The 14,241-nt window shown below is 41.7% G+C and overlaps 1 protein-coding gene across 1 annotated transcript in view; it reads right to left on the bottom strand.

The window, feature by feature from the left end:
• ankrd50l (ankyrin repeat domain 50-like) overlaps positions 1–13,849 on the bottom strand; it is a 22,379-nt gene extending 8,530 nt beyond the window's left edge. The window contains exons 1-2 of the mRNA XM_036975297.2: positions 12,774–13,849; positions 991–1,226 (exon numbers count right to left, since the gene is read on the bottom strand). Coding sequence (XP_036831192.2) covers positions 991–1,226; positions 12,774–13,195 — 658 coding nt within the window. The 5' untranslated portion in view covers positions 13,196–13,849. The remainder of the gene's footprint in view (positions 1–990; positions 1,227–12,773) is intronic.
• Positions 13,850–14,241: the final 392 nt, after the last annotated feature.

The following is a 14,241-nucleotide window of genomic DNA, read 5'->3' as shown; positions in this document are numbered from 1 at the left end:
ATTTCACTGTAAGGTCTACTACACCTGTTGTATTCAGCATTTCACTGTAAGGTCTACTACACCTGTTGTATTCAGCATTTCACTGTAAGGTCTACTACACCTGTTGTATTCAGCATTTCACTGTGAGGTCTACTACACCTGTTGTATTCAGCATTTCACTGTAAGGTCTACTACACCTGTTGTATTCAGCATTTCACTGTAAGGTCTACTACACCTGTTGTATTCAGCATTTCACTGTAATGTCTACTACACCTGTTGTATTCAGCATTTCACTGTAAGGTCTACTACACCTGTTGTATTCAGCATTTCACTGTAAGGTCTACTACACCTGTTGTATTCAGCATTTCACTGTAAGGTAACCTACACCTGTTGTATTCAGCATTTCACTGTAAGGTCTACTACACCTGTTGTATTCAGCATTTCACTGTAAGGTCTACTACACCTGTTGTATTCAGCATTTCACTGTAAGGTCTACTACACCTGTTGTATTCAGCATTTCACTGTAAGGTCTACTACACCTGTTGTATTCAGCATTTCACTGTGAGGTCTACTACACCTGTTGTATTCAGCATTTCACTGTAAGGTCTACTACACCTGTTGTATTCAGCATTTCACTGTAAGGTAACCTACACCTGTTGTATTCAGCATTTCACTGTAAGGTCTACTACACCTGTTGTATTCAGCATTTCACTGTGAGGTCTACTACACCTGTTGTATTCAGCATTTCACTGTAAGGTCTACTACACCTGTTGTATTCAGCATTTCACTGTAAGGTCTACTACACCTGTTGTATTCAGCATTTCACTGTAAGGTCTACTACACCTGTTGTATTCAGCATTTCACTGTAAGGTCTACTACACCTGTTGTATTTGACTCAGTGGTCTAAGACGCTGCATCGCAGTGCTAGCACGCGCATTCCACATGATAGAAGACCATTTTAAAAGCGTCCCGCAACTCCTGCCCGTGTCTACAGACATCTCCCAAACATACCTGAGAACATCTTACACACAGCCTTGTTCTGTCTGCGCACTGAGCAGACCAGGAGCAGCCAGTTGGGCAGGAGGTGCTGGTGACTGGATAGGAGATCTGATATAGAGCTGCTCCTCCCTGGAGCCCCAGCACAGCTGGCCACCTCACCGGCCCCATACCCCGATTCCAGTGAGTCTACCACCAGGAATAGGGACTTCTCTGGGGGAGGGAGGTCCAGCAAGGGAAACAACACCGCCCTAGAGAGAGAGAGAGAGACAGAGGGAGAGAGAGAGAGAGAGCGAGAGAGAGAGGAGTAGTCATTTATTGGAATGGAATGTAGCTGGTATTTCATCACACATGGAACATAAACAAACCCAACAGCTGCAGCAGTATATGGACATCATCATTACTTCATCATTACATCATCACTCAGTATATGGACATCATCATTACATCATCACTCAGTATATGAACATCATCATTACATCATTCAGTATATGGACATCATCATTACATCATCATTACATCATCACTCAGTATATGGACATCATCATTACATCATCATTACATCATCACTCAGTATATGGACATCATCATTACATCATCACTCAGTATATGGACATCATCATTACATCACTCAGTATATGGACATCATCATTACATCATCATTACATCACTCAGTATATGGACATCATCATTACATCATCATTACATCATCATTACATCATCACTCAGTATATGGACATCATCATTACATCATCATTACATCATTCAGTATATGGACATCATCATTACATCATCATTACATCATTCAGTATATGGACATCATCATTACATCATCACTCAGTATATGGACATCATCATTACATCATCATTACATCACTCAGTATATGGACAAGATCATTACATCATCACTCAGTATATGGACATCATCATTACAGCATCATTACATCACTCAGTATATGGACAAGATCATTACATCATCATTACATCATTCAGTATATGGACAAGATCATTACATCATCACTCAGTATATGGACATCATCATTACATCATCATTACATCACTCAGTATATGGACATCATCATTACATCACTCAGTATATGGACATCATCATTACATCATCATTACATCATTCAGTATATGGACATCATCATTACATCATCATTACATCATTCAGTATATGAACATTATTATTACATCATCATTACATCACTCAGTATATGGACATCATCATTACATCATCATTACATCATCATTCAGTATATGGACATCATCATTATATCATCATTACATCATTCAGTATATGGACATCATCATTACATCATCATTACATCATTCAGTATATGGACATCATCATTACATCATCATTACATCACTCAGTATATGAACATCATCATTACATCATTCAGTATATGGACATCATCATTACATCATCATTACATCATTCAGTATGTGGACATCATCATTACATCATCATTACATCACTCAGTATATGGACATCATCATTACATCATCATTACATCATCATTCAGTATATGAACATCATAATTACATCATCATTACATCATTCAGTATATGGACATCATCATTACATCATCATTACATCATCATTCAGTATATGGACATAATCATTACATCATTCAGTATATGAACATCATCATTACATCATCATTACATCATTCAGTATATGGACATCATCATTACATCATCATTACATCATTCAGTATGTGGACATCATCATTACATCATCATTACATTTCTCAGTATGTGGACATCATCATTACATCATCATTACATCATTCAGTATGTGGACATCATCATTACATCATCATTACATCATTCAGTATGTGGACATCATCATTACATCATCATTACATCATTCAGTATATGGACATCATCATTACATCATCACTCAGTATATGGACATCATCATTACATCATCATTACATCATTCAGTATGTGGACATCATCATTACATCATCATTACATCATTCAGTATATGAACATCATCATTACATCATCATTACATCATTCAGTATATGGACATCATCATTACATCATTCAGTATGTGGACATCATCATTACATCATCATTACATCATTCAGTATATGAACATCATCATTACATCATCATTACATCATTCAGTATGTGGACATCATCATTACATCATCATTACATTTCTCAGTATGTGGACATCATCATTACATCATCATTACATCATTCAGTATATGGACATCATCATTACATCACTCAGTATATGGACATCATCATTACATCATCACTCAGTTTATGGACATAATCATTACATCATTCAGTATATGAACATCATCATTACATCATCATTACATCATTCAGTATATGGACATCATCATTACATCATCATTACATCATTCAGTATGTGGACATCATCATTACATCATCATTACATTTCTCAGTATGTGGACATCATCATTACATCATCATTACATCATTCAGTATGTGGACATCATCATTACATCATCATTACATCATTCAGTATATGGACATCATCATTACATCATCACTCAGTATATGGACATCATCCTTACATCATCATTACATCACTCAGTATATGGACATCATCATTACACATCATTACATCACTCAGTATATGGACATCATCATTACATCATCATTACATCATCATTCAGTATATGAACATCATTATTACATCATCATTACATCATTCAGTATATGGACATCATCATTACATCATCATTACATCATCATTCAGTATATGGACATAATCATTACATCATTCAGTATATGAACATCATCATTACATCATCATTACATCATTCAGTATATGGACATCATCATTACATCATCATTACATCATTCAGTATGTGGACATCATCATTACATCATCATTACATTTCTCAGTATGTGGACATCATCATTACATCATCATTACATCATTCAGTATGTGGACATCATCATTACATCATCATTACATCATTCAGTATGTGGACATCATCATTACATCATCATTACATCATTCAGTATATGGACATCATCATTACATCATCACTCAGTATATGGACATCATCATTACATCATCATTACATCATTCAGTATGTGGACATCATCATTACATCATCATTACATTTCTCAGTATGTGGACATCATCATTACATCATCATTACATCATTCAGTATGTGGACATCATCATTACATCATCATTACATCATTCAGTATATGGACATCATCATTACATCACTCAGTATATGGACATCATCATTACATCATCATTACATCATTCAGTATGTGGACATCATCATTACATCATCATTACATCATTCAGTATATGAACATCATCATTACATCATCATTACATCATTCAGTATATGGACATCATCATTACATCACTCAGTATATGGACATCATCATTACATCATCACTCAGTATATGGACATAATCATTACATCATTCAGTATATGAACATCATCATTACATCATCATTACATCATTCAGTATATGGACATCATCATTACATCATCATTACATCATTCAGTATGTGGACATCATCATTACATCATCATTACATTTCTCAGTATGTGGACATCATCATTACATCATCATTACATCATTCAGTATGTGGACATCATCATTACATCATCATTACATCATTCAGTATATGGACATCATCATTACATCATCACTCAGTATATGGACATCATCCTTACATCATCATTACATCACTCAGTATATGGACATCATCATTACATCATCATTACATCACTCAGTATATGGACATCATCATTACATCATCATTCAGTATATGAACATCATTATTACATCATCATTACATCATTCAGTATATGGACATCATCATTACATCATCATTACATCATCATTCAGTATATGGACATAATCATTACATCATTCAGTATATGAACATCATCATTACATCATCATTACATCATTCAGTATATGGACATCATCATTACATCATCATTAAATCATTCAGTATGTGGACATCATCATTACATCATCATTACATTTCTCAGTATGTGGACATCATCATTACATCATCATTACATCATTCAGTATGTGGACATCATCATTACATCATCATTACATCATTCAGTATATGGACATCATCATTACATCATCACTCAGTATATGGACATCATCATTACATCATCATTACATCATTCAGTATGTGGACATCATCATTACATCATCATTACATCATTCAGTATATGGACATCATCATTACATCACTCAGTATATGAACATCATCATTACATCATTCAGTATATGGACATCATCATTACATCATCATTACATCACTCAGTATATGGACATCATCATTACATCATCATTACATCATTCAGTATATGGACATCATCATTACATCATCATTACATCACTCAGTATATGGACATCATCATTACATCATCATTACATCATTCAGTATATGGACATCATCATTACATCATCATTACATCACTCAGTATATGAACATCATCATTACATCATTCAGTATATGGACATCATCATTACATCATCATTACATCACTCAGTATATGGACATCATCATTACATCATCATTACATCATTCAGTATATGGACATCATCATTACATCATCATTACATCACTCAGTATATGGACATCATCATTACATCATCATTACATCATTCAGTATATGAACATCATTATTACATCATCATTACATCATCATTCAGTATATGGACATAATCATTACATCATTATTACATCATCATTACATAATTTAGTATATGGACATCATCACTTTCGTTCCAGTCCTCTGCTGCCTGTGACTGGAACGAATTGCAAAAATCGCTGAAGTTGGAGACTTTTATCTCCCTCACTTTAAACATCAGCTATCTGAGCAGCTAACCGATCGCTGCAGCTGTATATACTCCATGACAAGCCTAAATATGTTCTATGACAGGACTCTTCTATATGGTGTTCTATAGAGTCCCCTGGGACAGGACTCTTCTATATGGTGTTCTATAGAGTCCCCTGGGACAGGACACTTCTATATGGTTTTCTATAGAGTCCCCTGAGACAGGACTCTTCTATATGGTGTTCTATAGAGTCCCCTGGGACAGGACACTTCTATATGGTGTTCTATAGAGTCCCCTGGGACAGGACACTTCTATATGGTGTTCTATAGAGTCCCCTGGGACAGGACACTTATATATGGTTTTCTATAGAGTCCCCTGGGACAGGACTCTTCTATATGGTGTTCTATAGAGTCCCCTGAGACAGGTCTCTTCTATATGGTGTTCTATAGAGTCCCCTGGGACAGGACTATTCTATATGGTGTTCTATAGAGTCCCCTGAGACTGGACTCTTCTATATGGTGTTCTATAGAGTCCCCAGGGACAGGACTCTTCTATATGGTGTTCAATAGAGTCCCCTGAGACTGGACTCTTCTATATGGTGTTCTATAGAGTCCCCTGAGACAGGACTCTTCTATATCGTGTTCTATAGAGTCCCCTGAGACTGGACTCTTTTATATGGTGTTCTATAGAGTCCCCTGGGACAGGACACTTCTATACGGTGTTCTATAGAGTCCCCTGAGACAGGACTCTTCTATATGGTGTTCTATAGAGTCCCCTGGGACAGGACACTTCTATATGGTGTTCTATAGAGTCCCCTGGGACAGGACTCTTCTATATGGTGTTCTATAGAGTCCCCTGAGACAGGACTCTTCTATATGGTGTTCTATAGAGTCCCCTGAGACAGGACTCTTCTATATGGTGTTCTATAGAGTCCCATGGGACAGGAGACTTCTATAGAGTCCCCTGAGACAGGACTCTTCTATATGGTGTTCTATAGAGTCCCCTGGGACAGGACTCTTCTATATGGTGTTCTATAGAGTCCCCTGAGACAGGACTCTTCTATATGGTGTTCTATAGAGTCCCCTGGGACAGGACTCTTCTATATGGTATTCTATAGAGTCCTCTGGGACAGGACTCTTCTATATGGTGTTCTATAGAGTCCCCTGAGACTGGACTCTTCTATATGGTGTTCTATAGAGTCCCCTGGGACAGGACACTTCTATATGGTGTTCTATAGAGTCCCCTGGGACTGGACTCTTCTATATGGTGTTCTATAGAGTCCCATGGGACAGGACACTTCTATAAGGTGATCTATAGAGTCCCCTGGGACAGGACTCTTCTATATGGTGTTCTATAGAGTCCCCTGAGACAGGACTCTTCTATATGGTGTTCTATAGAGTCCCCTGGGACAGGACTCTTCTAAATGGTGTTCTATAGAGTCCCCTGGGACAGGACACTTCTATAGAGTCCCCTGGGACAGGACACTTCTATATGGTGTTCTATAGAGTCCCCTGGGTCCCACCTGGGAGGGTGGCTTCACCACACTTAGGCCTTGTAAAAATCATTGAGTAATCCAGGAAGAGTGGGAGTTTAGTGTGTGTGTAATCCAGGAAGAGTGGGAGTTTAGTGTGTGTGTGTGTGTGTGTGTGTGTGTGTGTGTGTGTGTGTGTGTGTGTGTGTGTGTAATCCAGGAACAGTGGGAGTTTAGTGTGTGTGAGTAATTTAATGCGGGTAAAGACATTATGGCGTCCCAGTTGTTTTAACAGTGTCTGTCTCCCTGCTAGTGTCTGTCACCCTGCTAGTGTCTGTCTCCCTGCTAGTGTCTGTCACCCTGCTAGTGTCTGTCACCCTGCTAGTGTCTGTCACCCTGCTAGTGTCTGTCACCCTGCTAGTGTATGTCACCCTGCTAGTGTCTGTCACCCTGCTAGTGTCTGTCACCCTGCTAGTGTCTGTCTCCCTGCTAGTGTCTGTCTCCCTGCTAGTGTCTGTCTCCCTGCTAGTGTCTGTCACCCTGCTAGTGTCTGTCACCCTGCTAGTGTCTGTCTCCCTGCTAGTGTCTGTCACCCTGCTAGTGTCTGTCACCCTGCTAGTGTCTGTCACCCTGCTAGTGTCTGTCACCCTGCTAGTGTATGTCACCCTGCTAGTGTCTGTCTCCCTGCTAGTGTCTGTCACCCTGCTAGTGTCTGTCACCCTGCTAGTGTCTGTCTCCCTGCTAGTGTCTGTCACCCTGCTAGTGTCTGTCACCCTGCTAGTGTCTGTCTCCCTGCTAGTGTCTGTCACCCTGCTAGTGTCTGTCTCCCTGCTAGTGTCTGTCACCCTGCTAGTGTCTGTCTCCCTGCTAGTGTCTGTCTCCCTGCTAGTGTCTGTCACCCTGCTAGTGTCTGTCTCCCTGCTAGTGTCTGTCTCCCTGCTAGTGTCTGTCTCCCTGCTAGTGTCTGTCTCCCTGCTAGTGTCTGTCACCCTGCTAGTGTCTGTCTCCCTGCTAGTGTCTGTCTCCCTGCTAGTGTCTGTCTCCCTGCTAGTGTCTGTCACCCTGCTAGTGTCTGTCACCCTGCTAGTGTCTGTCTCCCTGCTAGTGTCTGTCACCCTGCTAGTGTCTGTCTCCCTGCTAGTGTCTGTCTCCCTGCTAGTGTCTGTCTCCCTGCTAGTGTCTGTCTCCCTGCTAGTGTCTGTCACCCTGCTAGTGTCTGTCACTCTGCTAGTGTCTGTCACCCTGCTAGTGTCTGTCACCCTGCTAGTGTCTGTCACTCTGCTAGTGTCTGTCACCCTGCTAGTGTCTGTCACCCTGCTAGTGTCTGTCTCCCTGCTAGTGTCTGTCACCCTGCTAGTGTCTGTCACCCTGCTAGTGTCTGTCTCCCTGCTAGTGTCTGTCACCCTGCTAGTGTCTGTCTCCCTGCTATTGTCTGTCACCCTGCTAGTGTCTGTCACCCTGCTAGTGTCTGTCACCCTGCTAGTGTCTGTCTCCCTGCTAGTGTCTGTCACCCTGCTAGTGTCTGTCTCCCTGCTAGTGTCTGTCACCCTGCTAGTGTCTGTCACCCTGCTAGTGTCTGTCACCCTGCTAGTGTCTGTCTCCCTGCAAGTGTCTGTCACCCTGCTAGTGTCTGTCACCCTGCTAGTGTCTGTCACCCTGCTAGTGTCTGTCTCCCTGCTAGTGTCTGTCACCCTGCTAGTGTCTGTCACCCTGCTAGTGTCTGTCACCCTGCTAGTGTCTGTCACCCTGCTAGTGTCTGTCTCCCTGCTAGTGTCTGTCACCCTGCTAGTGTCTGTCACCCTGCTAGTGTCTGCTTCAGCAGGGATATAAACGGAATGAAGTAATTAATATGACACTTGTAAAAGGCTATGTAACACTATGAAGTCTTTGTTGAACAGCCTTGGGCATTCAACAATGGATTCCACACTCCTACACTTCCAGAAGGATCCAAACGGAAGGTGTCAGCTAACGTAAACATACCATACAGCCTCTTTAATAAAATTTTATTGGTCACATACACACGGTTAGCAGATGTTAATACGAGTGTGGCAAAATGCTTCTAGTTCCAACAGTAATATCTAACAAGTAATCTAACAATTCCCCAACAAAAACTCGCTTTAATGTAAGCGGTTAATCAGCAACGAAAGGCACATTCACTCTGTACAGTCATACTGTAACTAACCTCAGAATTTAAGGGCAGCAGTGTAGCCTAGTGATTAGAGCGTTGGACTAGTAACCGGAAGGTAGCAAGTTCTAACCCCTGAGCTGCTCCTGAACAGGCAGTTAACCCACTGTTCCTATGCCGTCATTGAAAATAAGAATTTGTACTTGCCTAGATAAAAAAATATACAAACAAATCTAAAAGGGATGGAATAAGAAAATGTATACAGGTGAAGTCAGAAGTTTACATACATTTGGAGTCATTAAAACTTGTTTTTCAACCACTCCAAAAATGTCTCGTTAACAAACTATAGTTTTGGCAAGTCGGTTAGGAAATCTACTTTGTGCATGAAATGTAATTCTTCAGAAAAAAAGAGTTTACAGACGGATTATTTCCCTTATAATTCCAGTGGGTCAGAAATGTTTCATGCACTAAGTTGACTGTGCCTTTAAACAACTTGGAAAATTCCAAAAAAATGATGTCATGGCTTTAGATGCTTCTGAGATAGGCTAATTGACATCATTTGAGTCAATTGGAGGTGAACCTGCAGATGTATTTCAAGGCCTACCTTCAAACTCAGTGCCTCTTTGCTTGACATCATGGGGAAACAAAATAGATGGCATCACGAGGAAGGGAAATTATGTGGATATATTGAAGCAACATCAAGACATCAGTCAGGAAGTTAAAGCTTGGTCGCAAATGGGTCTTCTAGATGGACAATGACCCCAAGCATACTTCCAAAGTTGTGGCAAAATGACTTTAGGACAACAAAGTCAAGGTATTGGAGTGGCCATCACAAAGCCCTGACCTCAATCCCATAGAAAATTTGTGGGCAGAACTGAAAAAGCGTGTGTAAGCAAGGAGGCCTACAAACCTGACTCAGTTTGACCTGACTCAGAAACTTGTGAAAGGCTACCCAAAACGTTTGACCCAAGTTAAACAATTTAAAGGCAACGCTACCAAATACTAATTGAGTGAATGTAAACTTCTGACCCACTGGGAATGTGATGAAAGAAATAAAAGCTGAAATAAATAATTCTCTCTACTATTATTCTGACATTTAACATTCTTAAAATAAAGTGGTGATCCTAAATTACCTAAAACAGGGAATTTTTACTGGGATTAAATGTCAGGAATTGTGAAAAACGGAGGTTAAATGTATTTGGCTAAGGTGTATGTAAACTTCAGACTTCAACTGTATATAAATATATGGATGAGCGATGACCGAGTGTCATAGGAAAGATGCAATAGATGGTATAAGATGCAGTATATGCATATGAGATGAGTAACGTAAGATATGTAAACATTATTAAAGTGGAATTGTTTAAAGTGACTAGTGAGTCAATGTAGGCAGCAACCTCTGAGCTCATGATGGGCGGCAGGTAGCCTAGTGGTTAGAGCGTTGGGCCAGTAACCGAAAGGTTGCTAGATCGAATCCCTGAGCTGATAAGGTCAGGGATCTGTCCTAAATCTGTCGTTCTGCCTCTGAACAAGGCAGTTAACCCACTGTTTCCCAGTAGGCTGTCATTGTAAATAAGAATTTGTTCTTAACTGACTTGCCTTGTAAAATAAATAGCTGTTTGGCCGTCTGATGTCCTTGAGATAGAAGCTGTTTTTCAGTCTCTCTGGCCCACACCTGTACTGATACAATACAGCCTTGTGAACACGATATTAAAAGTTGCAGTCCTTTTTTTTCTCATTACTCATTTCTCTCATTTCTCAATTCTCATTACTGAACAATAGACTCAGCTTGAGTTTTATGTAAAAGCCTTTTAAGAGAAGGAATTTAAAAGCTCCATTCCAAAACTTATTGGTCACAAGTTTTTTTCTTACTAATATGATAACAGGGAAGGTGTGTGTGTGTGTGTGTGTGTGTGTGTGTGTGTGTGTGCGTGCGTGCGTGCGTGCGTGTCTTGAGCACATGCATGCCCAGAACCACGTTAATGGCCCTTTAACTGACTGAGGGCTTCCTGCTCCATCCTGTCCTCGTGGTCCTGGCCACGGGCTAACCTTTGACCCTCTCAGCCCTGCCGTAATTGGACACGGTGTGGAGAAGAGGCTGACAACAGGCCCTGTGAGCCCTAATCATCCCAAAGTTCTGGTTTAAAACAGACGAGACGTTTATCAGCAGGCCTTGTGAAACAGCAATTAGATAAGACTAGGGAGAATGGCGTAGTTTAACGGACGGTTAAGGACTAACTTTACAAGGGAATATACCTGTAAGAAAGGCAGTGGAAAAGGTGGTTGGTAGTTGGGTCGACTAGCCATTGTTGATGTTGACAGTGTAAGCTAAGCGGTTATATAGGACTCTAATGGTTCCAGCTGGCATCTGTTCAAATCTAAGGATTCTCTGTATATGCGTTCGCTGCCACTCCAAGCTCATGTTTCCCCTGTTTGTCGACCACTGTTTAGTGTTCACATGACAGTGGCTCAACCACAACCCCCTTTTTTCTCTCACTCGGGCGCCAAACACACAAAGATCTCTCCGGGCTATGGGTCAGTCTGAGGGCAAATGTGGAATGTAGCCCTGATAGTTCACACCAGAAACACAGCAAACAAGGAGGGAGAGCGTTCCTCCACAACCAACGTCAACATCAGACAGACAGAGAGAGTCCTCGTGAGAACGACGACCTCGCCAAGCGGTACCAACGACTCGGGTCTCTTGCGACTTCGAGGGAACGCAATTTTTCACGTCTTTGTCCTGGCTTCTGAAAGGACGTGTCATAAATAGCATTGTGGCGTTCATTCAGACTGGGAGGTCGATTGTGAGAGCACTTGAATGACTTGTATTATGAGGGGAGAAATACATTCTCATACAAACCAAGGAGGCGGGACAATCGCTTGCTTTTCACTATGGCTCTTCTGGTCTTCTTTGTTTGACTGAACAACACTAGCCGTGACAGGCTTTTAGTACGGAATCTGAATGTTCATGGAAACTCACTGTTACCAGTAAGAAGTAGTCAAGGGCAGTCATCTTGGATAACTGGTCTGCTTGGTGACGGTGTCACTTCCCTTCCAAATGCATTATTGCTACTATGACTATTCACATGCTACTGTGAACATGTGACTGACTATACTGTCAAATAAAACAATGGGTTTATTTGTACAGACATATAGTATCCCTATCAATCTGACTGACTCAATGTTTGACTTTTGACAAACCTCAAATCTCTCTATAGAATGTCACATTCATTTTTTTTTTTTTGCAGACAGAATGTGTTGAATTCACATCAAAACAGAGCAATTCACAAAGCTGTCTAGATCAGTTGGTTAGCAACGCTACAGAGTAATAGACGGGGTATATATCGCTACAGAGTAATATAGAGTGCAGACCTTTTGAAGGTGTCATCCGGGTCCCTCTGGCAGTGTAGGGGCTCCAGGGTGGGAGCCACCAACGGGGTGTCCAGTGTGTCCCTGTACCCCAGGGGGAGGAGGGGGCTGACCCTCAGCTGATCCACCAGTCCCAGGACAAACCTCCACACCGCCACGCTCCTCCCGTCCTCCCGATGGCAGAAGTGAAATGCAAGGCAGTGGGGCGCCAGCCCGACCCGCATCCCTGCGTCCGAGGTGGGCCATATTGCCTCCGTGCATAGAGCTGTCTTTCCTGCCCCGGGACCCCCAGTTACCAGGATCCCCGGGGGCCGGCTGGGAGCGGGCTTGGCTTCCAGACAGCGCTGGAGCTTTTCCAGGGCCCATTCCCGACAGTAGAAACGGCGGCCCCGTAGCAGGCTGGTGTTATGGCTGCTACCACTCATTGGGCCCCCCTGGGAACTAACCAGGAGTCACTCCACCGCGGGTCCAACGTCCCATACTCCCCAGCGCCTCTTACAGTTTCTCTTTTGATTTAAACAGACTACACAACACCTTTGGTAGCTCTGGCAGTGACAAGGTAACTGTCCGGAAGGTTCTAACGTCAGACGTTATGATCTGGGGACTCCTCCAGATACCATCTCAGAGTCTCTTAATCCTCCCCCAGTTGTCTGTAGTCAACTTGGATCAGTCCTCTGGACACTCTGGTGCGTCATGTCTCCACAGGTTCCTCCAGCCAATCAGTGTGTCTCTCTGCCGTCTCAACCTGGTCCTCAGGTTAGAAAAAAAAACAAATAAGGAAATGGACCATGAATAGAATGTATCCAGTACCGACACGCTCTCTCACACACCACACCTGTCCTCCGTCAGAGAGAGAGAGAGAGAGAGAGAGAAAAAATAAGAGAGACACAGAGTGAGAGATTACCACAAGGGCTCACTTAAAACAAGGATATTTTTTTCTGTGGTTATCTCCTCAAAACCTTTCTAACATTAACATGCTCCCTAAATCTCTGTATCTGCTGCTGACAGTCCTGCTTCCTCGATTTTCTCTTCTGGAGTCTCTCCGTACAGTTGGCTCATATGGATTTCCCTCCTCTTTCACACGCCCCTTCTCTCTCTCTCTCTCTCTCCACCCTCTCAGCTGCTCTCCGGTTTTTCTTGTCCTCTTTTTTTCCCACTCCTCCCCTCCCGTTTCTCAGCATGTCAGGGCATGTATTGAAGCAGAGGCATTTAAACGGAGAGTGAGTGAGTGAGGAAAGAAGAGAAGAGAGAATAAGGAACACGATCCAAGATAGGAGGAGTTGGACGGCTTGTTTTTTTTGGGGGGGGGGTCAAAGTTCATCCACAGCAGCATGCTTTAACTGAGGCTCACACCCCTCCTGGGTCTGGCTCTGGGAGCTAAGGAGGGGAAGGACGAGCTCCAGCACTCCTGTCTAAATGTTCCTCACATGGTTATTATTAAACAGATGTGATGAAAACAGAATCCGTTACT

Source organism: Oncorhynchus mykiss, chromosome 3 (genome assembly GCF_057628025.1).
Source record: "Oncorhynchus mykiss isolate SJ-2025 chromosome 3, ASM5762802v1, whole genome shotgun sequence".
Lineage (NCBI taxonomy): Eukaryota > Metazoa > Chordata > Actinopteri > Salmoniformes > Salmonidae > Oncorhynchus > Oncorhynchus mykiss.
Note: the sequence above shows the minus strand (reverse complement) of the source record. Positions and strands in the feature narration are given on the sequence as shown.